Below are 22336 nucleotides of genomic sequence, written 5' to 3' on the forward strand. Positions count from 1 at the left end.
TCTTAGGGATTTGACTGTTTTAGATTCCTCATTTAAGTGAGGTCATGTAGTGTTTGTCCTTTTGTGTCTGGAGTATTTCACTCAGCATAACATCCTCTAGGCTTAACCATGTTGTTGCAAATGGCATGATTTCCTTCTTTTTTAAAGGCTGAAAAATATTCCATTATATATAAGTGTCATATTTTCTTTATCCATTCATCTGTTGATGGATATTTAGGTTGCTTCCATGTCTTAGTTATTGTGAATAATGCTGCAGTAAACGTGGCAATGCAGATATCTCTTTAGGGTTCTGATTTCAACTCCTTCAGATGTAAACTCAGAAGTGGGATTGCTGGATCATATGATACTTCTGTTTTTAATTTTTTGAGAAACCTCCATACTGTTTATCATAGTGGTTGTAGCAATTTACATTCTCACCAACAGTATACAAGACTTCTCTTTTCTCTACATCTTCAATAAAACTTACCTTTTGGGTTGTTTTTTTTTTTTATAATAGCCATCCTAATTAGGTGTGAGATGATAGCTCATTGTGGTTTTGATTTGCATTTGAAAATCAAATTATGATTAATAATGTTGAGGACCTTTTGCATATAGCTGTTGGCCATTCGTTAGGCTTCTTCAGAGAAATGTCCATTCAGGTCTTTGCCCATCTTTTATTCAGGTTATTTGGGGTTCTCATGCTATTGAGTTGTAGGAGTTTTTTATACAGTTTGGATATTAACCCTTTATTAAATAAACTTTTTGCAAATATTTTCTCCCATTCCATAAGTTGCCTTTTCATTTTGTTGATGGTTTCCTTTGCCATGCAGAAGCTTTTTAGTTTGATGTAGTCCTTTTGATGTATTTTTGCTTTTGTTGTCTGTACTTTTTGTGTCATATTCAAGAAATCAATGGGTAATGGTCCCTTTTTTATTCCTGTGGCATTGGTTGTGATGTCCTCACTTTCATTTATGATTTTATTTATTTGCATTTTCTGTCTTTTTTTAGTCAGAAGTTTTTTTGATATTGTTTATTTTTAAGAAACTTAATTCTTAGTTTCATTGATCTCTTCTATTGTTTTATAGTCTCTGTTTCATTTATTTAAGCTCTAATCTTATTTTCTTTCTTTTCCTAACTTCAGACTAAGTTTGTTCTTTTTCTAGTTTCTTGAGGTGTGACATGACGTGGTAGTTTAAGATCTTTCTTCTTTTTTAATATAGGTGTTTATTTCTATAAACTTCCTTCTTAGTCCTGCTTTTACTGCATCCCATAAATTTTGATACGTTGTGCTTTCATTTTTGTTTGTCTCAAGATATTTTCTGTTTCCCTTAAGTTTCTTCTTTCATCCAATGGTCTTTTAAGAGTGTCTTGTTTATCTCCATGTATTTGTGAATTTTTCTGTTTTCCTTTTGTTACTGATTTCTAATCTCATTCCACTGCTATTGGAAAAGACACTTGGGATGATTTCAAAAGTTAAGTTTTTTGTGACTTAGCATGTGATCAATCCTGGGTATTGTTCTGTGTGTGCTTGAGAAGAATTTGCAGTCTGCGGCTGCCGGGTGGAATGTTCTATATCTATCAGTTAGATCCATTTGGTCTATAGTGTTATTCAAGTCTGCTGTTTCCTTATTAATTTTCCATCCAGATGAGATCTGTTCATTATTGAAAGTGTACTATTGAATTCTTCTCTTGTAATTGTAATTGTATTGCTTTCTATTTCTCCTTTCAGATCTGTCAATGTTTATTTTATATATTTAGGTGCTATGAGGTGGTGTGCATATATATTTATAATTGTTTTATCTTGCTGGAAAATTGACCCTTTATCATTATGTAGTGACCTGCTTTTTCTCTTGTGGCAGTTTTTTACTTAAAGTCTGTTTTGTTTGATGTAAGTATAAACACCCCTGCCCTCTTTTGGTTACCATTTGTATGGAATATCTTTTACCATTCCTTCATTTTCAGCCTATGTGTGTCCTTAAATCTAAAGTCTCTCATAAGCATATAGTTGGATCTTGTTGTTTTATTCATTTATTCAGCCTGTGTCTCTTGATTGGGGAGTTTAATTTACATTTACACTTAAAGTAACTATTCTTAGGCAAGGATTTACCTTTTAACTGGACTCCAGACCTTTTAACACTATTTTAAAGTGGTAACAACTTAAATTTAATCACATACAAAAACACTACACTTTTATTACCCCACACACACACATTATGTTATTCATATGAGAATTTACTTCTTCAGTATTGTGTATCCATTACAAATTTTTCTGATAATAGTCCTTATTAATACTTTTCCCTTTTATGATTAAAAACAAAAGCTTTTGTTAACACCCTGCATACTCACGAGGAGGGTAATAAAGGTTGAATTGAGACAGTTTTCATCCGTAACTGAAATTCACATCTTGATCAGTTGATACCCGATTTCACATAGCCCAGCCACATTATAAAGTGAAGAGTAATCAGTCTCTTCACTGTAGGATGGAATTAGTAGAATCAAACATTTTGAAAGTCTGTCCTTGAAGGACTAAGAGAAAAGTATGTTCTAATCTTTACACGAGAACTCTACATTCTTTAACTCCCATTACCATATAATGGCAGTTCTATTTGCAGTTTGCACATTAAAGAAGACCTGAGAATGTATCCCCAAAAGCTCAAGCTTAAAATACAAGACTGCCATATTAAATTTTTTGTTGACATTAGTCCCAGCAAAGGCTCTGGCTGACTGTAAATGTCTTCTCCTATTTATCTAAATATGGATTTCTTAGGAAACTTGAGTCTCTGTTAAAGGTCTTTTTAATTAATTGGACCAACTTTTAAAATGTATGCCACATTTAAAATCATACAATTTCCTATATTATAGTTTGCTCCTTTATATAAATCAAATAGATCTGAGGGAAAAAGACACTTAAAACTTTATATTTCAGTATGAGTTATCTGATTTGGATTTGATTTTTCTTTACAAAACTCAAACTCATTCATTACAGTCATGCTTATCTACTTAGCAGTTTAGGGAACAATTTGGCAGTTTTGTAGTTGATAGGGTTTATGGGCCAGCTGGCTGGCAGGGACCACAGGAAGTTGGGCCTGCTGCTAAGTTCCACGGGCACGTTGTGTTGGAGCTCTGATCCATCATCAGACCACATTGTTTTCAAGAACTTTCTAAAAAGTAAATATTATTTTCATTCATCTAAACATTTTTTTTAAGGCGATTACTGCCATTACCTAAAAGGAATTAGAAAATACCTAGCTGAGTATAAAGTAATAAACAACATATACAGACTTGTCTTTGTAGTGTTTACAGCCTAAATTTAAGAGGCAGAAATTAAAATATTCACATATGTAGTCATATTTGCAATACCAAGACTTGTGAAATTAAAATGCTGAGCATCAGAGAGACTGTGTTAAGACTTGATAAGACTACCTACCTACCAGAGTACCTAATTTACATTGGAGGGTCTGGAAATCCCTCTCTATCCCTACACTATGGAAGTGTATTTGAGCTTTAGACCTTAGATTTATTTTAAAAAGTACTACAAATAAAAAGTAATATTTTTTTGAATGTGAGAAGAAATTTTATACACAAATTTTAAGTAAGCAAATTTGGCACTAAATGAAATATGAAATCTAAAATAGAATTAAAATGCAAAATGACATTTATTGTTTTACGTTAAAAATACATGTTCAATTTAGAACAGATGAAAAATACATAAAACAAGAAAAAATTTAGTATCTCATAATTTTAAGCATAACTACTATGATATTTTATGTATTTCTAATATCTCTTTTTTCTGTGAGTAGAAATATTTTAAAATGTGGTATCCTATTCTACAACATTCTACAATTTCATTTTCAGTGACGTTTTCAGGTGGCACAATATTTGTGTGTGTTTCTAAGAAGTAATCTAATTTTGCATTGTTTCTTTATCCTTTTACAGGCATTTGCCTGGTGGCCTGATTTATTGGCAGAGCATGCAGAGAAATTCTGGGCTTTATTCACAGTAGATATGGATACTGCACTGGAGGCCCAACCACAAGACTCCTGGGATAGTTTTCCTCTTTTCCAACTGCTCAATAATTTCCTCAGAAATGACAGTAAGCACTTGCGTTTTCTTTAGTATATGAAACGGGGAGGACGGAGAGAGTGTTGTGTGTGTGAATGTGTATTTACAGAGCTCTCGCACTAACTCAGCAAGACTGACATAGATAACAATAGTATTTGCTCAGTGTCCCTGACTTTTTCAGGCCGGGTTCTGGGGAAAAGCAGTAACCTGCCCACTTTGCTCCACCGGCCCCGGAAGTTCCTGTTATTTCTCCTCTCCTGCTGACATACGCATCTTTCTCTTTGCACCTTGTGAATCAGAAAATCTTCAAAGGTTAGCATTTCTGAAGCACTGGAGAATACCTAGGTCTCTGAAAGACATCTTAGAAATGTGTCATTAGTCTGGGAATCCATGCTTTGTTAAGGTTTCTATTTTCTATTTTTATTATGCATCCTGATACTATTGTTTGCCTGAGAGGGATTCACTTCCATAGATGATGGTGTAATGTTGCTGTGCAGTATGGGTTTTTCTCTCAGTGTTGAGAAATTTAAGAGAATGTGAAGGTCCTCTCCTGAGACATTTCCTTCCAATGCAATAATAACATTTACAAATTTTCCGATGCATGGTCTTCTAGCGGCCAGAACAAACCTCGTTTTACATCAGGACTTTATAGGGACATTTCTTAACATACAGATTCCTGTGATGACTCTTTCTGAAGTTTCCCTTCAACCAACCCAGCTTTGGTTACTGCTGACATCCTTTGCTTTAACACTTGCAGTGGTCATTGCGTCACCAGTTACGTATTCTAGACAGTTCTTCCCATTATAGACCAAGGTGCCCTCTGCCTCATCCTACCCTCTGGTTCTGACTTGTTGTGCTCGATGGATGGAACAGGCTTCTACTGTTGTGTGTGTTCTGCTCCGAGCCCTTGCTGACAGGTCATGCAGTTCTTTCTCACGTGGTAGGGCTTCTGTGCCCACTACCCTGCTCGTCACCTTCCCCTGCCCAGACCTCACTCCATTTCTCAGGATTGCCCTGGAGTGTGGTGCTGTGAAGAACACAGTGCTCACAGTGTGACCCGAGTAACCCAGATCCCCGGGGGAGGTGCCCTTCCCCTGCCCTGTCTTCAGCTCGTACTGCTCCAACTCGCCCAAGGAACTCAGTCCCCCTGTGATACGTTTCAAACTTGCCATATTTTAAAACGCCAGAGCTTTTTACTGCTCTCTTCCCAGGCACTGCTACGGTATGCTTGTAGGTTTAAACTTAAACCCATGTCTTTACGTTTGTCTTTGCTTTTTAAAAAATTACTTCTTTTGGCTTTGTTCATCACTCCATTGTTTCTTACCTTTCTTTGGCTGTTCATCCCTTTGAATCTCTGATAAAACTACTGTTTTACTGGGGGGTGGGGGGGAATCCACACTAATACGAAATTTTGTGTAGTGTAGTATTAGAACCTCCCCATGGACAGCAGATTTAGGACAGCAGGTTAAGAACCTCTGTCATAGTAAGAGAGGCACCATTTTTAGTAATTAATAACATGAACTTTGATGCCAGACAAATTCACATCTGTCTCTGCCACTTGCAACTTGACCTTTGGCAATAGCTCAACCTCTGTGGACCTTAGGTTCTTCATCTATAAAGGAAGGAAAGTAATAGTACCTACAGTGTCATTGGTGGTGAGAATTAATACCATAGTAGCTCACGTATAGTAGATACAAAATAAATATTAGTCTGTGAAAATTTCAGTCTTGACTCTTTGAATCAATTTCATCTCCTATCCAGTTTCATTTCCAATGATCCTATTAGAAAGCCAAAGAACTAAGCTCCATTTCCTACTTCAGATTTAACCAGTGTCTAACTCTCAGAAGTTGCTAACCCCACACTGAATTATCTGTATGTGAATCATGCATTCTGCAAACGATGACCAGCCAGCTTTTAAGCTGTACTTTGATTCCCTCCTGCCAGCTAGAAGACTTTAAATGACCTTCTCCTTTCCCCAGTCTTTTAGCATCATTTGTTTTCTGCTAAGAAATTACAACTCAGGTTTAATATTATCTTAAGATAATAAACCTGGACCAAAAATAAATACATATACTATGCATTAAGTCCCTAGCTGAAAGGAAATAAGCATAGGCTTATTTCTAACTGCTTTCTTCATTTGCATGAAAACTCAATAATTGACCATATTTAGATTTATTTGGGAGTTTATGCAAAGATAGGGCATTTATTAATGTTCACAGTCAAACAGTAAAGATGATGAATCATTTAACTTATTCAACAAATCAGAATTTATTTATGGAGAAAACAAGTGTAGACTTCTTAGAAATTTGGGTGGGGGGGGACCTCTACTGCAACTCCAATGAATTAGCATCCTTTAATATTTATTTTTAAGAAGAGCTCTTGCATTGCAAGTGTAAATTTATGAGAGTTATATCAACAAGAACGCTAAAATGCAGGGCTTCTCTCTCATGGGGCTATGCATGGGGCGGGGGGAGGGAGTTGGAGTGAGCCCCCTTTTCTCCTCAGCCAGGGTTGGAGGCCAAGATCAGCCCCCAGGGATCATTGTCGGGGCTGCCATGAACTGGCAGCTTTGTTTTCCTGCCTCAGACATCTGTAGTTGCTGGGAGCCCCCACTTGGTCTATAGCAAGCCTGCTGAGCCCACAGCCGGACTAGGGTGTGAAGTGGTAGCACTGGGCATGGGATCTCTGGCTCTCCTTGGATAGTGCCAGGCTCCCACTGCCCCAGTAGTAGCCTGACCTCCTGCATCCCCCATGGACAACGCCTAACAAACGCTCCTAAATGGCGGTTCTGCACAGGATTGCGAGGGGTGGGGTGGTGAGGAAGAGCCCGGAGCGGGTGCTGGAGAAGGAGCTCCGCATGAGCCGGGGCAAGGAGGTCAGCCCTGGTGGCTCAGTCGTTAGGCGTCTGCCTTCGGCTCAGGTCAGATCCCGGGGTCCTGGAATCGAGCCCCACCTCGGGCTCCCTGCTCTGCGGGAAGCCTGCTTCTCCCTCTGCCACTCCCCCTGCTTGTGTTCCCTCTCTCGCTGTGTCTCTCTCTGTCAAATAAATAAATAAAATCTTAAAAAAAAAAAAAAAAAAGGAGGTCAGCCCTGATGCTCAGGACAGCGACAGGGGCTGTGAGCCAAGCCCCGCTTCTCAGCCCCTAGCTGTATCAAGCCGGATAGTGGGCGCTCCACGCAGCTGTAAGCCGGAAGTTTTCTGTGTTGAAGTGCCTGCTTCCATTGACTGACAAAACAATGTTTAGAAAAGTTTTCAAGTTCTGACAGTTTTTCTTCACTAACAAAAGTTCTGAAATCATTTTATTTTGTTCTAAAAGCAATAAACCACCTTCTGTGGAACTGTGGGGGGAAAAAAACCACTAAAATGAGAATAGCAGAAATTTAATTTTTATCTAGACTTGCAAATATGTAATTCAAAAGAGTTGCATACTCCCTTTCCTGTTTTAAGCCATTTCTGTAACATCAGCTTCTATTAAATGCATAACGTATAGTTGTATGTTGTTTTGTCACACATGATTCAGTTAAAACATGGAAGCATTTATTACTGATCTCTTTTGAGCAATGTCAGTTTTTGGGTAAGTCTAGATCTTGGCTTTGATTTTGCAGTGATTAACAGATTTGAGAAAACATCAATTATTTCAGAGAAAAACAGCTCCTCTATGTAGTGAGGTAAATAGAAAAGTTCCCCAGTGCCATAATTTCCTTTTGGTATCGGGAGTACAGGAGAGTCTGGGGAATTGAAATAGAATATAGTGACTTTCACCTCAAACTCACAAGTTACTATCCAAAGCCAAGACCACTGAGCATCTTAATAGTTGGTAAAACATACCTTTTTTTTTTTGCTATTAATATCACTCTTGATAATAATGAAGAACATTGTTAATAATTCTGTGCTTGTTTTATTAAATTCCTGAAATATTCAGATGGTGATTTACTGAATGCAATCCAAATGTTAAATGTCAACCTATCGCTGCCCCCATATTGACCTTTTGGAAAGCTTTAAGAAAACATAAAACTTGTATCCCTTTAATCCCACCTAGAAAGAAAGAGCCTTACATCACTGCCATGGCATGATAGCTTTTACCACATTGACCCAATTAACATTATATCCCAAATTCTAATTAGTTACAACTTTAGCCAGGAGTAATAGAAAGAGACTGCTCTGCAAGGCCCAGTCTTGGAAGGGGAAATATTTTGCTAAATAACAGTGTTTGCTGTTACCTTGCATGTGCTGCACAACTAATTACATAGATTTTAAATGGTTGTGATTTATGATAATGTTGCATGCTTATGTTTGCTTTGCCAAAATAAAAATTACTAACACATCTCCAAGTAGTTGGGGGTATTAGTTAGAATTTTTGCTTTATTTGTGCCTTGAAAACTTGGTAGCTGAGTTGTTTGGGGTTTTGTCTTTCAGTGAATAATTCAGATGTCTCCACTGGTTGTTTACCATCTTTCTTTTATTAAAATCTTGATGCTTTGATATTTTAAAATAGGTGCTTATCTTTTGGAAAAGTGGACAGGGTTTTTGACAAAGCTCTTCATTTTCCAGCTGAGGAAACTAAATCCCTAAGAGGCGATGTGCCTGGGCAGGATCTTGCTGATGGGGATCACCGACAGGGTGCTCACCTGGTGGTCTCCAGTTCAGTCTGGGTCTGCACTAACAAAAGCAGATTCTGGGGCGTTTATAGAATAATACAGTCTTTAAAGGAAGATAGGAAATTCCTTGAAGTTTTATTTTTACCTTAGAAAATTCTCAGAAGGTCCTTGAGTTGTGGGGGCAGGGGAAGAGAGTTGGTTAAAGGGTACAGAACAAACCAGAGAATGGTATATGTTGTCCTATCACGTACGTTATGAAACATCCATGATGAGAACACCAGAGACTAAACTAATGAGTGGGGGAAAAGATTCAAGACAGCAAATTCAGTTTTTATTTTAAGGAGAAGAAAATTCTGCGGGGGGCATGCATCTTTCCTGAGAGTTGGGCATGATTAGGGAAAATCTTAGCCTTAAGAACCCTTGGAGATGAAGTGTGGTGTTTCCTCGAGGGAAGAGTATGAGCTGCACCATAATTTTAGCAACTGTCCCCAATCTCCCGCCCCTCACAGACTCACCCACTGATTCCCAGAGCGGGACTGATGATGAAAACAAACTCCGGCTCCTTCATTTCTGTTCAGAAAAGACTGAGCTCCTGCTTGTCCTTCCAACCTACCTCCGTCCACCCTGATCCACTGCCCCCCAACTAAAGAGATAATTAAATGGGTAATCACTTTAAATGGTATCTAAGGAAACAGTCTTGAGAAAGAGATGTATTAAAATTGAGGGAAAATAAATGTTTTCATAATGAAGCAATTAGCATGATAGTTAAATGATGCTGTGCGACTAGATTCTACCCTTGCATGCTATCTTCCGCAATTGTCTTGTCGATAATAGATATGGCAAGTGACCGCTTCTGACAAATGAAAGCCATCTGCAAATGGCACAAATCATTTCTTTCAGCACTGCTGAAAGGCAAACCCTTGGAGCTAGTCACCTTTTAATCTGTGGATATGTTAGCAAGTGGCAAATGACCGTTCTTTTGGGAACAGATTCCCAAGTGAAAAATACCACGGTGGTTCTTCTTTAATTAACAGCCTTTTCACATTGCTAGCACATTAAAGCCATCCTGAAGAACACCCATGCTTATATAATCAATGTCACAGAGTCTCTGCCTAAACGAATAATAAATGTTCAGGCTCTACACTAAGTGAAAACCTATTCTCCAAGACTTTCACCTTCATAAAGATGGGCTCATAAAAATCGAAAAAAGAAAAATTGGAATGTGGTCTCATGAGGATAAAAAGGCTAGTGTTAATAATTAACAAGGAGAGTGAAGTGGAGTCAAATTAGCCATAATAGAGCCCAGAGTGACTGGCAAAGTCACCTCTCATTATCAAAAAACTCATTAAGAAATGAAGAAGTGGAAATCCCGCTGGGTTATTCTCACACTTAGGCTGTATCAGAGATTATTTTTCAGATTTCTTTCAAATGAAGAACTCTTAGGTCACCATATTGTATATGAGGTTAATCTTCAAGCTTTGAAATATGGAGGGCTGACACCTGCGTGTTATTCTACCTCAAGCACTTAAATGAGCTGTGCATCTGAAATTCACAAATTGGTGTTTATAGATACATCTGTACATAATCTACTGGGAACAATGCAGAATGGATGTAACTTCTAGACTATAGCAGGGCTGTGTACCAGCCTAGTTTTATAGATAGGCACTTTTATAAATGATGAGATGACCACTAAAATGCAAAAATTTACTTAATTTCAATTTCCAGAGTTGACCGAATTCAAAATTGTATGTCAGAATTTGTTTTGCCAGAGAGTATAGTAAATATAAAAACAAGGAGTCCCTAGCTTTTTCTTTTTAGTTGAGTTCCACCGTGTTGCTCTATATTCTTTACTACATGTAGACATTTTAAATTCTTAGTCTGCTTTTTATATTTTCGTAGAACTTAATGCCTTCGAGAAAATAACCTGCTCTAAAAGGCCTGTGTGTCCTTCACAGTAGATTGGCAGAAACCTCTGTAAGTCCTAAAGGCCATGAGCATCAAGAACCCTACATTTGAGGGCTGTTGATCACATTACAGCCGTTCTCAACTGTTTGCATCGTCTAGAACAAGCATTTTGGAACGTAATCCCAATCAGAAGGTTGTACATACCTGGAATAAAATTATAGACTTTTCCCTTTGGCTTTTATATTAATCTCATAAAAGACAGCATGAGAACTGCAGGACTGTGAGACTTCTTCATCTTTACCCCAAGCCTTGGTTAATGTTGATATTGGTTTTTTTTCCTGAATTAATCCTGCAAGAAACAGGCACTGAATGTCTAAAATTTACAAATTCCAGTCACCTTGCGGAAACATGGATTAAAAACAGTTCTGGCCCTTGAAAAGCATATCATCTAGTAAGGCATATGGACATATATACCCTACTCACTATAATGCAATAGTTTATAAAAATATAACTCAATTATATGTACTGTACTATGCATTTTTAATTATAGTTTTAAACTTGGATTTGTTGGATTTGGAGTTGTTGTCCAAAATATAGGAAACATTACAACACCAGGGCTCCCAGTCCTTTGGTATGTAGGTAGGTAGATAATTTTTAACAAGTGTACCAAGGGGAAAGGAAGAATTGGATGTGGTTTTAGGAGATTGTTATGCTAGTAAATGTACAAATTAAACATTACCAAACTATATAAATTTACATATCAAGGTTTTAAGTAAAAGGAAAATAAAACCCAATGAGTTTCCTATTCTACTTAAAGAGCACACTTTCAAAGTTTCCTTTAGGCAGTGGATTTTTGTTGGTATTTATTCAGTAAACACACATGTATTGAGTGCCTAAGTAATGTGCCAGATTCTTGGCTGCGTGCTACTCCTAGATCTCCGGGGATTTTTTTGTTTGTTTGTGTGTATTTTCTTCCTTTTACATAAGTCTGTTCTAGGCTGCAGTCCTCCTGACTTTTCTACTGAAGCCCATGTTCATATTTTCAGTGGTAGGAATCCTCATTATATGCATTTGTCAACATGGAGAGTGGCCTACTAATTTTATATCTTAGTCCGGTGGGCTTTCATTGTGCAAGATCCCTACAGTTTGTAGTCCCTTGAATGATTATTTTATGGCAAAGTCTTGTTTTTATTATGGTCAGTGTTGTTTGTTTTGCTGGTCATGAATTGCTAGTTTCTTCTGAAATGCCTATTTAGAATTTTAGTGGGGGGAAGTCATTCTTCCTAGTAATCCTTTAATGCTGACTAATTGGAAGGGGGTGGCACAATATAAAATTGGGTTACATGGGCCCAGGAGTCAACAGCATATTTTTACCCTAAAAAGAATGCAGAACTCTTTTATCTGCTTATTCTTCATTTATCCAGTGATTATTATCTCAGTAATTGTTATTAATTGGATCATAGTTTAAATTCTCGGTTAAAATCTTACTATTAAAAGCTTATGACAGGGGCGCCTGGGTGGCTCAGTTGTTAACCGTCTGCCTTCGGCTCAGGTCATGATCCCAGAGTCCTGGGATCGAGCCCCGCATCGGGCTCCCTGCTCTGCGGGAAGCCTGCTTCTCCCTCTCCCACTCCCCCTGCTTGTGTTCCCGCTCTCTCTGTGTCTCTCTCTGTCAAATAAATAAATAAAATCTTTTAAAAATAAATAAATAATAAAAGCTTATGACAAGTACTTTTGTAAATGTAAGACTCTTTTTGGTATGTAAATAATCAACACTAACTTATTAATTATTGGGATGCTCAAAATAATTGGGCACATCTGCATCCCTAGTTTACCTTTTATTTAAGCCTTTTGCTTTCTTTTGCCATTTCTAATTGTACTGTTAGGCTTGATGTCATTGATGCTTCATTATTTTCTGACAAGGTGATATTTGGAAACGTGGCATCTTTGGGGGGAAGAAAGATGATTTAACAAAGTGGATGCTGGTCCTCCACTTACATTCTTGTAACCGCTCTTTTAGACTCCTTCTGAGCTGTCCTTTCTACTTCCACACCTCAGATATAATGTCAGAAGCTCTCTTGGATAAGGCCACACTGAGAACTTGCCTCTTCCAATGAGCCGTTAGAACGGGTGCCTTGGAGAGGCTTGATTTGGACAGGTGGCAACCCCAAATCACAGTCTATCCTTACTCAACCAGATGGAGAAGATAGAAACACTCGTTCTGATGCCTGGGGCTACATACTAGGAGGGCTTTTGACAGCGTCTGATAGGAGCGGAATGCAAACTGGCATATGGGCAACGGAGAAAACGAGCATACATTTCCGTACGCAAGTACGGTGCATGTGTATTTCCATAGTCCTGCCTTTTGACACCACGCTTTCTCTTTTCTTTCTTGCCCCCTCTGCATTTTTTCCTTATTTCTCCTCCTTTCTCCTCTTCTGTTTCTCCCTTTCTTTCTTTCTTTGGTTCCTTCCTCCCCTCCCTCCCTCCCCTTCCTCTCTCCCCTTTCCTGAGTCTAATTACCAAAGAAATAATACTGCCAATTTCCAATTTTCTGAAACTTTGGAAAATGGGTCTATAATTTGATTTTTAAAAAATAAAAAGGACACTCTGCTGAAACATGAGCAGACTTTTGGCCAGAATTAAGCATTTGTGACAGGTCTTAGGAAAACCCCGTTTTCTTCCCCTATCTTCAGGATGTGAAAGTTTGCTATCAAGAGTCATGACTGAACAGAAAAAATCCTCCCCTTGCCACATTCATTAAAATATGGGACATAAAAGAGCCAACATTCATATCCAGAAGAATTTTCAGCAGTCTGATCTTGGACATGGATCAAAAATAGGACTTTCATACCAATATTATTTAATACTGTATATTCTGTATAAGATATGAAGAATATGCAGGCTTCAATAAGTTCTTAGTTTCCTGAATAATAGTGTAGTAATTTTAATGTTGTATCTGTGTAGTTTTTCATTCAACAAACATTTGAACACTTGGTTGGAGCCAGACATTTTGCAGGATACTAAAAATACAGATATGGTCCCTCCCTCAAGGACTTGGCACCCTTGTAGGGAGAAATAGAAACGTAAACAGGTGGAACCAGTAACTGGGCAAGGGGACAGCAGAACAAAGCATTTCCAGAAAAGTTTGGAGGAGTTAAGTGTAGACTTGAACTAAACCATGCAAATCATTATGGCTGGACCACAGGAATATGAGGGTCAGGCAACAGAGATGAGCCAGAGAGGTCATTTTTAAGATAAATTGAAAATGTGGATGGCTTTCATACCATCCAAAGGTTTTTACAATTTGTTGTGATGATCCACTAAAAGATTATAATCTTTAGGGGCGCCTGGGTGGCTCAGTCGTTAAGCGTCTGCCTTCGGCTCAGGTCATGATCCCGGAGTCCTGGGATCGAGCCCCACATCGGCCTCCCTGCTCCGAGGGAAGCCTGCTTCTCCCTCTCCCTCTCCCCCTGCTTGTGTTCCCTCTCTCATTGTCTCTCTCTCTGTCAAATAAATAAATAAAATCTTTAAAAAAAAAAAAGATTATCTTTAGGAAGGACATTATAGTTTTATATTTTGGCAAGCCCCTCTGCTTTGAGGTTTGAAGAAGATGATGGATTGACAAAGGGAAAATTAGTATCCTGAAGACCAGTAAAGAGATTATTGCACTAATCAAGGCAGGAGATGAGAAGGTTAGAAGTAGGGCAACAGCAGTGGTGATGAAGAGAGGAAGGGATGTGTTAAGAAGGATATGGTGGTGGATGTTAAAGAGGGCACTTGTTATGAGCACTGGGTGTTGTATGTAAATGATGAACAACGAATTCTGCTCCAGAAACCAATATTGCACTGTTTGTTAACTACCTAAATTACCTAAAATTTAAATTTAAAAAAAAAAATACACAGGTCTTGATTACTAATTGGAAATAGAATGTAAAGGCCAAGCCTGTGGGACAGTCACCAGGCACTGATATAGTGATCTAGTGGACAGTCTCTGTTTTTACTCCCATGGTGGGAATATAAGAGAAGGAGGCTTATTTAAGAAGTTAATGACTTCGGGGCGCCTGGGTGGCTCAGTCGGTTAAGCGACTGCCTTCGGCTCGGGTCATGATCCTGGAGTCCCTGGATCGAGTCCCACATTGGGCTCCCTGCTCGGCAGGGAGTCTGCTTCTCCCTCTGACTCTCCTCCCTCTCATGCTCTCTGTCTCTCATTCTCTCTCTCTCAAATAAATAAATAAAATCTTTAAAAAAAAAAAAAAAGAAGTTAATGACTTCAGTGCTTATCAAGTGTATCAAAAAAGAAAGCTCTTGCTAGAATTACATTTGAGTCAACTGGTACTTAATCTTAGAGTCATTATAACATTTAATAACAACATTGAGTGTTGATTCTCCTATGTGCTTCTTCATTTTAACAAACTAAGTATGACTTAATAGCCAACATACCTAATCTCTAAAGGAAAATAAAGAAGCATTTGAATTGATGAGGTAGAGGACTCATTTGTAGATGTAATAATTTCTTAAGTGAGCATGTCTTGGGCTAGTTAGAAATAATGACAGTGCTTAACAGCACTATCAAGATGTAGAGCCTAGGGGCCCCTGGGTGGCTCAGCTGGTTAAGCGTCTGCCTTCGGCTCAGGTCATGGTCCCAGGGTCCTGGGATCAAATCCTGTATCAGGCTCCTTGTTCAGCGGGAAGCCTGCTTCTCCCTCTCCCTCTGCTTGCTGCTTCCCCTGCTTGTACACACTCTCTCTATGTCAAAAATAAATAAAATCTTAAAAAAAAAAAAAAAAAGATGTTGAGCCTATGGGTCTCTCTGTTTTTTATTAGTAGGCCATATAAATTAAGAGTTAGGCTACAGTCTAGCTATATAGCAATGTGAAGTTGTCTGGCTTTTGATGTATATTATAAGCACATTAAATATTTTCACAGTGTTAATTCATTTTTCAGCTCATTGACTATAATAGTTTTCTTCAATCTCTTTCATAGTGTAACTGAGTTTTTCAAAATTCTAATTCTAAAAACATATAATTCATCTAAGATGTGGAGTCATGCATTTGTCATTTGCAAGATTTTTTTCTACCTAAAATAATCTATAAATTTCTAGGTCTTAAAAGATGCTGATATGCTGCTGATAGGTTGGATGACTATATGAATGGATAGATGGATAGATAATAATTTATGGTAATGTAAATTGAGGGGTAATGGTCATATAGTCTATGGGGGATAAGAGGGGTCTCTTGTTCTATTGCCTAATGACTAGATGACTTCACCACATGCCCCTAAATTCTCTGTGCCTCAGCTTCCTTATTGATAAGATTGAAAAAGATAATAGTGCTTTTGTCACAGAGATTTTGTGATGATTAAATGAGAGAATGCGTATCAAGAACTTAGCCCCATGTTTGACACTCCAAAAATGCAGGCAAGGAGGAGGAGGAAGAAAAAGAGAGTCCTTAAGTGGAGAGCCAATAAATTCAGATATGGATATATTTTTTAATTTGCTTACCACAATGATTTAGGTGGTTTGAGTGAGAATATTTCATCCTTAATGTTCAACATCCTTATTTCGGTACCATTTGGCAAAAGGAACTGAACTGCATGATCTATATAGTACCTTCTAGCTCTGTGATTGAATCTCCAGGAATAAATAAAGCTCCTTTCAGTGTGCTAATGAAAACATCATTAAGATAACATTAGTCTTCTAAATAAGACATTTATCTTTAAATATGATTATCATTCCCACTTTAATAGGAAATCTTTTAGCATATAGATAAGCCAGAAAAAATTATTTAACCACAAAAAATACTAAACCATATTAACTAGAAATAGAAAAAAAAAAGTCGTATTTTCCTCTGTATTTAGAATTGCTTCCTGCCCCACTTCTATATGTCTGTAGTTTTCCAGCCTCTGACAAATTTCAGAATCCGTTAAAACAGTATTCATGCCACTGTGGTAAGCATCACATATTTTGCCCAAGTTTTAAAACGCTGTTTAGCTTTCAGGGTATTTTTGCCCTAAAGAAGATTATGTGGGGAAGGTGGCCTATTTAGCTGAGTATTTCATGAGACGTTACTTTAAAACTGCTAGTTACTAGATTTTGTATATAAGCACATGCAGCTATTTGGATTCATAAAAGTGAATGGGGTTACTGAGAGACTTTTCCCCATCTTCCACCTCTGCCACTCTAATCCAAGTCACCGTCATTATCATTGTCATCCTTTACCTGGTCTGTTGCAGTCAAGCACTGAACACGAGCCACCTTCTTGCTTCCGCCTTGGTCACCAACTCCATCTTCCACACAGCAGCCAGAGATATGATATCATGGCACTCCTCTACTTAATAATAATAAAAATAATGATGCTTCCCTGTGTACCCAATAAAACTCATACTTCTCACCATGTACTACTGTGTAGACATAATCTTGGACTATTCTTTCCCCTCTCTCACTCTACTCCTGCCACACTGGCTTTCTCGTCCTTCTAGAAGTACACCAGCTTGTTCCTTGCCTAGAACTTTCATGCTAGCTGTTACCTCTACCTGGCAATCTTTCCTCCAATCTATGAGAGCTTGTTTCATAGATTTCATGAGAGTACTAACACTGTTCATGAGGACTGTGCTCCCATGACTTAATTTACCCCCTCAAGGGTCCCACCATCGCATTGGGTGTTAGGATTTCAATGAATTTGGCAGGGAAGTAGGTGGATGTGACACAATCTATAGATAGCACTGACCTTTCTTCTAATGAAATTACATCCTGTGCATAGAAAGCATCCACCTCTGGTGTAGGGAGGTGCACCTTACCTATTACCTACCTATTTGACAGTCCTATCCCAAAAGCACAAATTCTAAGACTTGCACAACTGCTTGAGGTGGGATGTCCCATAGTGTATTTCATTAAAGACAAATGGACGCCTGAAAAATGCATATGATGTTTTTAAAGACACATGTGAAAAACTTGATGACTAACAAGAAAATCCACAAATAGGGCGCCTGGGTGGCTCAGTTGGTTAAGCGACTGCCTTCGGCTCAGGTCATGATCCTGGAGTCCCGGGATCGAGTCCCGCATCGGGCTCCCTGCTTGGCAGGGGGTCTGCTTCTCCCTTTGACCCTCCTCCCTCTCATGTTCTCTGTCTCTCATTCTCTCTCTCTCAAATAAATAAATAAAATCTTAAAAAAAAAAAAAGAAAAGAAAATCCACAAATAACTGAAAAATTCATGAATCAGAATAGATATTCCCAAGGCCACAGTCATCCTGCTGGTGAATTAAATAAGTGTATTTCTTAGAATGAGTCAAGCTTAGCTCTCAGAATTGAATGGGTTTAGCTCTTCTGTGATACACCATCTAGCACAGGGATTGTAACTCTCTTTATTGCTCTATTTACATGTGTCAAGACCTTCCAGGTATCCAGCAGCTCTGTTGAATCTCTAGCAAGTGGTCATATGCCTCATGTGTTAAACCTCTCAGAAAGTAAAAACATCCCACCTGCCAGGAAGATTTTACAGAGAAAGAATCTGTTTGCATTTTGACAGCCATATCTAGGAGGTTAATTATACTTCTTGATTAGCTTTCATGATATGTTCAACAGGAGGAATAAGATCCATTATCATCTGTATTTTACCAGTTCTTCTGTGTCAGACTCTTTCAGGAAACGTTTTTTTCACCCCTCTTTCCCAAATGCCTGATATGATCCCTCTGACAAACACTGTTTCTGCTTGACTATTTCAGCACTTTTATGTAATGGAAAATTTCACAAACATTTGCAAGAAATCTTTGTGCCCTTGGTTGTCCGCTACGTCGATCTCATGGAGTCCTCCATCGCCCAGTCAATTCACAGAGGTTTTGAGCAAGAGACATGGCAGCCTGTCAAGTAGGTATCTTGCCCAGTGTCCATAGAACATCTGTCTCTTTAGTCCTGACCTTATGACTTTACACATGGCCGTCTGTGGTTATTGCTTATGCTGGTCCCTTCCCACGTTGTTTGTTTCTCTACAGGAATATCGCCAACAGTCTTCCCAATGTAGCTCTTCCAAAAGTTCCAAGTCTGCCTCTTAATCTTCCACAGATTCCTAGCTTTTCTCGTCCTTCGTGGATGGCTTCTTTATATGAGTCCACGTGTGTATCCCTCACTTATTTCCTGGTGGTGTGTTAGCTAGTGCATGGCCTGGGCTGTCTTCTGTGCACATTTGTTCAGATTGCATGGCATTTATCATCATTGGTTGAGGAATCCTATGTTTTGGTTTTGTGTGAGTTTTTTAAGCTATCAAGCTAAGCTGAGCAAATCGATGATAAATGATACAGATTAAAAAAAAAAAACACCACTCATTGGCTTGATCTACTTCATATGTGATCTGTAGGTGAGAGGTCATTTTGTGACCCAGGTTGTAGACTCTAGCCTAAATGATACACCACACTTCAGGCAATCACTGTAGTAACAGTATCTAGGAGCCGTAGTTGGCTCCAACTTCATTACTGCCCACATAGTTTCTCTTGTACATGAAGAAAACCATCATAAGAATCGTTTGAAGAATATAATGTTTTTCTATTTTATCTTAGTTGCACTTTTAAAGAAATAATATTTCAGGTTGCAGAGAAGCGATCGTCCTTTATTTCCTAACACCAGCAAGTCCTTCCATCTATCAGTTGATGCACTTTGTTATTTTTAAATAATCTTTATATCATAAAAACCATATCTGTTAGCTCTACATTGTGATCAGCCCACCTATTGCAGATTCAGTAACTGAGAGTCACTAAAACAAAAAGGACACAGGCTTTGAAATTCGAGTTTAGATCCTAGTTTAGTAATCATTAAATCTTTCTCAGCCTCAGTTTCCCCAATGCTGAAATGTTATGACACCTAATTTAAAGACATTTTTGTGAGGATAAAAAAGAAAAAAATGATGAAAAGTGCCTGGCACATTCTAGGCTCTCAATAAATAATAACTATTCCTATGCTACATTATGATTTTTATCATTATTATTACTGTCATCAATCATCATTATTCGTTAACTGTATAGTTTTCAAAAGTATGAGACTCAGAGCAAGCAAATGAACTCGATAATAGTCCATGCTTTGCCCAAGATCTCATATGACATCAGCTAGAAAGAATAATAATTACAAGAAGAAAAATAGCTACCATTCATTGAACACTTACTATGTTCCAGGTAAAGTGCCAAATCTTTTTCTCAGTTAAGCCTCTGGACAACCCTGGGACGTAAATGTCATTGTCCCTATTTTAGGGACTTAGGAAACTAAGCCATAAAGAAGTTAAGAAACAGAAGTTGCCTGAGGTCCCATAGTAAGTAAGTGACAGAGGCAAGCTTTGAACCCAGGTTTGCCTGACCACAAAGCTCTCACTCCTCTTATTCATGTGTTCAGCTTCCAGAGAATATAAGGATGCTGGGCTAAGAACTTGCCCAGCATCCTTTCTGCCTGTCCTCCCACCACTGTTACATCTGCTCCCCAAGGCTGCATACCCTCAAGAAAAGAAAGAAGACCAAGAAGGAGAAGAATAACTTGCAAAATAGCTTAACAATATCTCTCCAAGTTAAACATCATCACTGTGCCCATGATAGTTATTGGGATGTGAGGTTACATGTGAATCTTTTTCTTTCAGGCAAATGCTTTGGGCAGTTATAGTATATAGAGTGGTGTCTGTGTCTGCTTGGCAATTATCTAGGAAGTATAATGTATCTTTCTAAGTTTATGTGTTTTTGTGCTTCTTAATACTGTTTTATAATTTAACTCCTCTTTTTCCTCATTCCTCACCTGTTTAACACCCTTGATTTTAACCGAAAACATTATTTTGGGCATTACCTTGTGAAATTTAGATTTTGTATGTGTGTGTCATTATTTTTTTTAGCTTTGAGGCATGTGTGAAACCTGAATCTCATTTATTGGGAGCCCCTTTTTAAAATGACCTGCATCTCAGGACAGGAATCATGACAAATTGTGGCTTTGTAAATAAAGTGCTCATACTTTCATCATTCTGAGTAAATAAAAAACATGTTTTACAAGTTAATCACTGTTTCTTTACCTGCTAGGATTATCAACATTAGGCTCTTCATCAGGGTGCTCAAAATTCCTTATAATGTTATGATGTAATCACTAGCTTTTTGGGTTCTGGGCGGTTTTTTTTTGTTAAAGATTTTATTTTTATTATTTTTAAGTAATCTCTACCCCCAGTGTGGGGCTTGAACCCATAACCCCAAGATCAAGGGTTGCATGCTCCACCAACTGAACCAGCCAGGCACCAGTTTTTTGAACTTTCGTTATAAAGCATTAAATAGCAAAAAAAAAAAAAAAAAAGTCTGTTTCATATACATAAGGAATTAGAAAATAGAATATAACCAATGCTTTCAAGATATATCCCTACCTACTAATGTATCAGTGTCACCTTAGGGGCTTCTCCATGTCTTCCTTCTCAGGTTTTTTTGGTTTTTTTAGCTCTAAAAGTAGGTGCCAATAAGATAAGTTTCCTACTGGCATTTTTAGGAAGTTATCTCAGAGTCCATTATTCATGTTTGAGTTCTTTAATCTGTTAATCATACTTTCAGAATAGGTCACTGATTAAAAATAATTTTAAAATGGAAAAGTTTTGAGTAAATTGCAGGTTATAAATTCCAGCTCAAGAGAAAACCTCTTTACATTTTTTTCTATTTAATTATAGCAAATACTTGTTACCTTAATTATGTTCCCAATTAAGCACATTTATCATTCCATAGCATCAAAGAACAGAAGAAACATATATCCATACTCCCTATGAAGATTTAATTGTCATATGTTATGAGAGAGTCCATTTTCAATAGAATTCCCTCTTCACTATTTCAGATTTTGTTTTGATGATGGTTTTTGTTGTTTTGTTATGCTATTAAGAATACATACATGTTTCAAATAGCTACCTTATATTTCTCCAAAGTAAAAAATTATTAGATTTGCTTCTTTAACCAATTAGATTCAATTGCTCTTAAAATATAGGTCCTCTAATTTACCACACTGTACACTCTGGATATATAAGAAGATTTTGCCTGGTCATTTTTTTCCTCTTATTTTTATTATATATATGGCAAAAGGGAGAAATAAATATAGTGTTTTTTCTAACATTTTTCACAGCAATGTCAACATGGTGTTGTCTGGTTCCTTTATTTAATGATACTTTGGGGGCACTGATTTTTAAGGTTACGAGATACTGAGTAGAGAGCTATGGGTGGCATTCAGTGCTTTGCTGAGAATGGTCCATTGAGAACTTAACTGTGAGCACATCTTAGCTAGGCAAGGAGACCCTGAGGAATTACTGGCAGGATGGGAGAAGGAACACAAAGGAGGTTGGTGATGCAGGAAAGATGCTGAGGTGGAGGTGGGGGAGGGAAATAAGCATTTAATTAGCCAGAGAAGGAGGCATTTTTTTAAGCCAAATAATTGATATGTTTAGCTAAACAAAGGGGGTATTTAAAAGAATTTTATTTTTATAAAAGTTTCCCACTGGGCTCTTGTGATAAATTATTTCATTTCTCTATTTTTCTTTTGCACACTAACAATACAATTTTTAGGTTAGTGTATGTTAAGCACTTACGGGAAAGCTGAGGAGAACTGAATCTGCACAGCACCGTTTTTCTCTTTTTGTTCTCTTTTACTATTAAGTTTCAGCGTGTTTGAACATAGGATTATTTTACTCTCAAAACCTCTGTTTCCCTATTAGGCTATATACTTGCATAATGGAAAGTAGTAGTGTTATCCTTTGCCCAAATATTATATGTACCTTGCTACAAATTACCTTCATACATGGTCTGAAACTC

At 37.8% G+C, this 22336-nt stretch overlaps 1 protein-coding gene and 1 non-coding gene across 12 annotated transcripts in view; both read left to right on the forward strand.

The window, feature by feature from the left end:
- Positions 1-22336, forward strand: part of CADPS2 (calcium dependent secretion activator 2) — a 517989-nt gene that overhangs the window by 436813 nt on the left and 58840 nt on the right. For 10 of the 11 annotated variants that reach the window (XM_064574999.1, XM_064575000.1, XM_064575003.1 and 7 more), the window contains 2 exons: positions 3916-4072; positions 18269-18410. In XM_064574999.1, the coding sequence (XP_064431069.1) occupies positions 3916-4072; positions 18269-18410 (299 nt within the window). Of the gene's footprint in view, positions 1-3915; positions 4073-18268; positions 18411-18535; positions 18656-22336 lie in introns of all 11 variants that reach the window. The other variant, XM_064575007.1, reaches the window with a different exon arrangement.
- LOC123836198 (small Cajal body-specific RNA 20) lies at positions 6477-6633 on the forward strand. Its single transcript, XR_006788896.1, has one exon. It is a non-coding gene; the product is annotated as a small Cajal body-specific RNA 20 (non-coding RNA).

This window comes from Mirounga angustirostris, unplaced genomic scaffold (genome assembly GCF_029215605.1).
Source record: "Mirounga angustirostris isolate CCGP_5_RB_7025 unplaced genomic scaffold, mMirAng1.0.hap1 SCAF_12, whole genome shotgun sequence".
In the NCBI taxonomy this organism is placed as follows: domain Eukaryota; kingdom Metazoa; phylum Chordata; class Mammalia; order Carnivora; family Phocidae; genus Mirounga; species Mirounga angustirostris.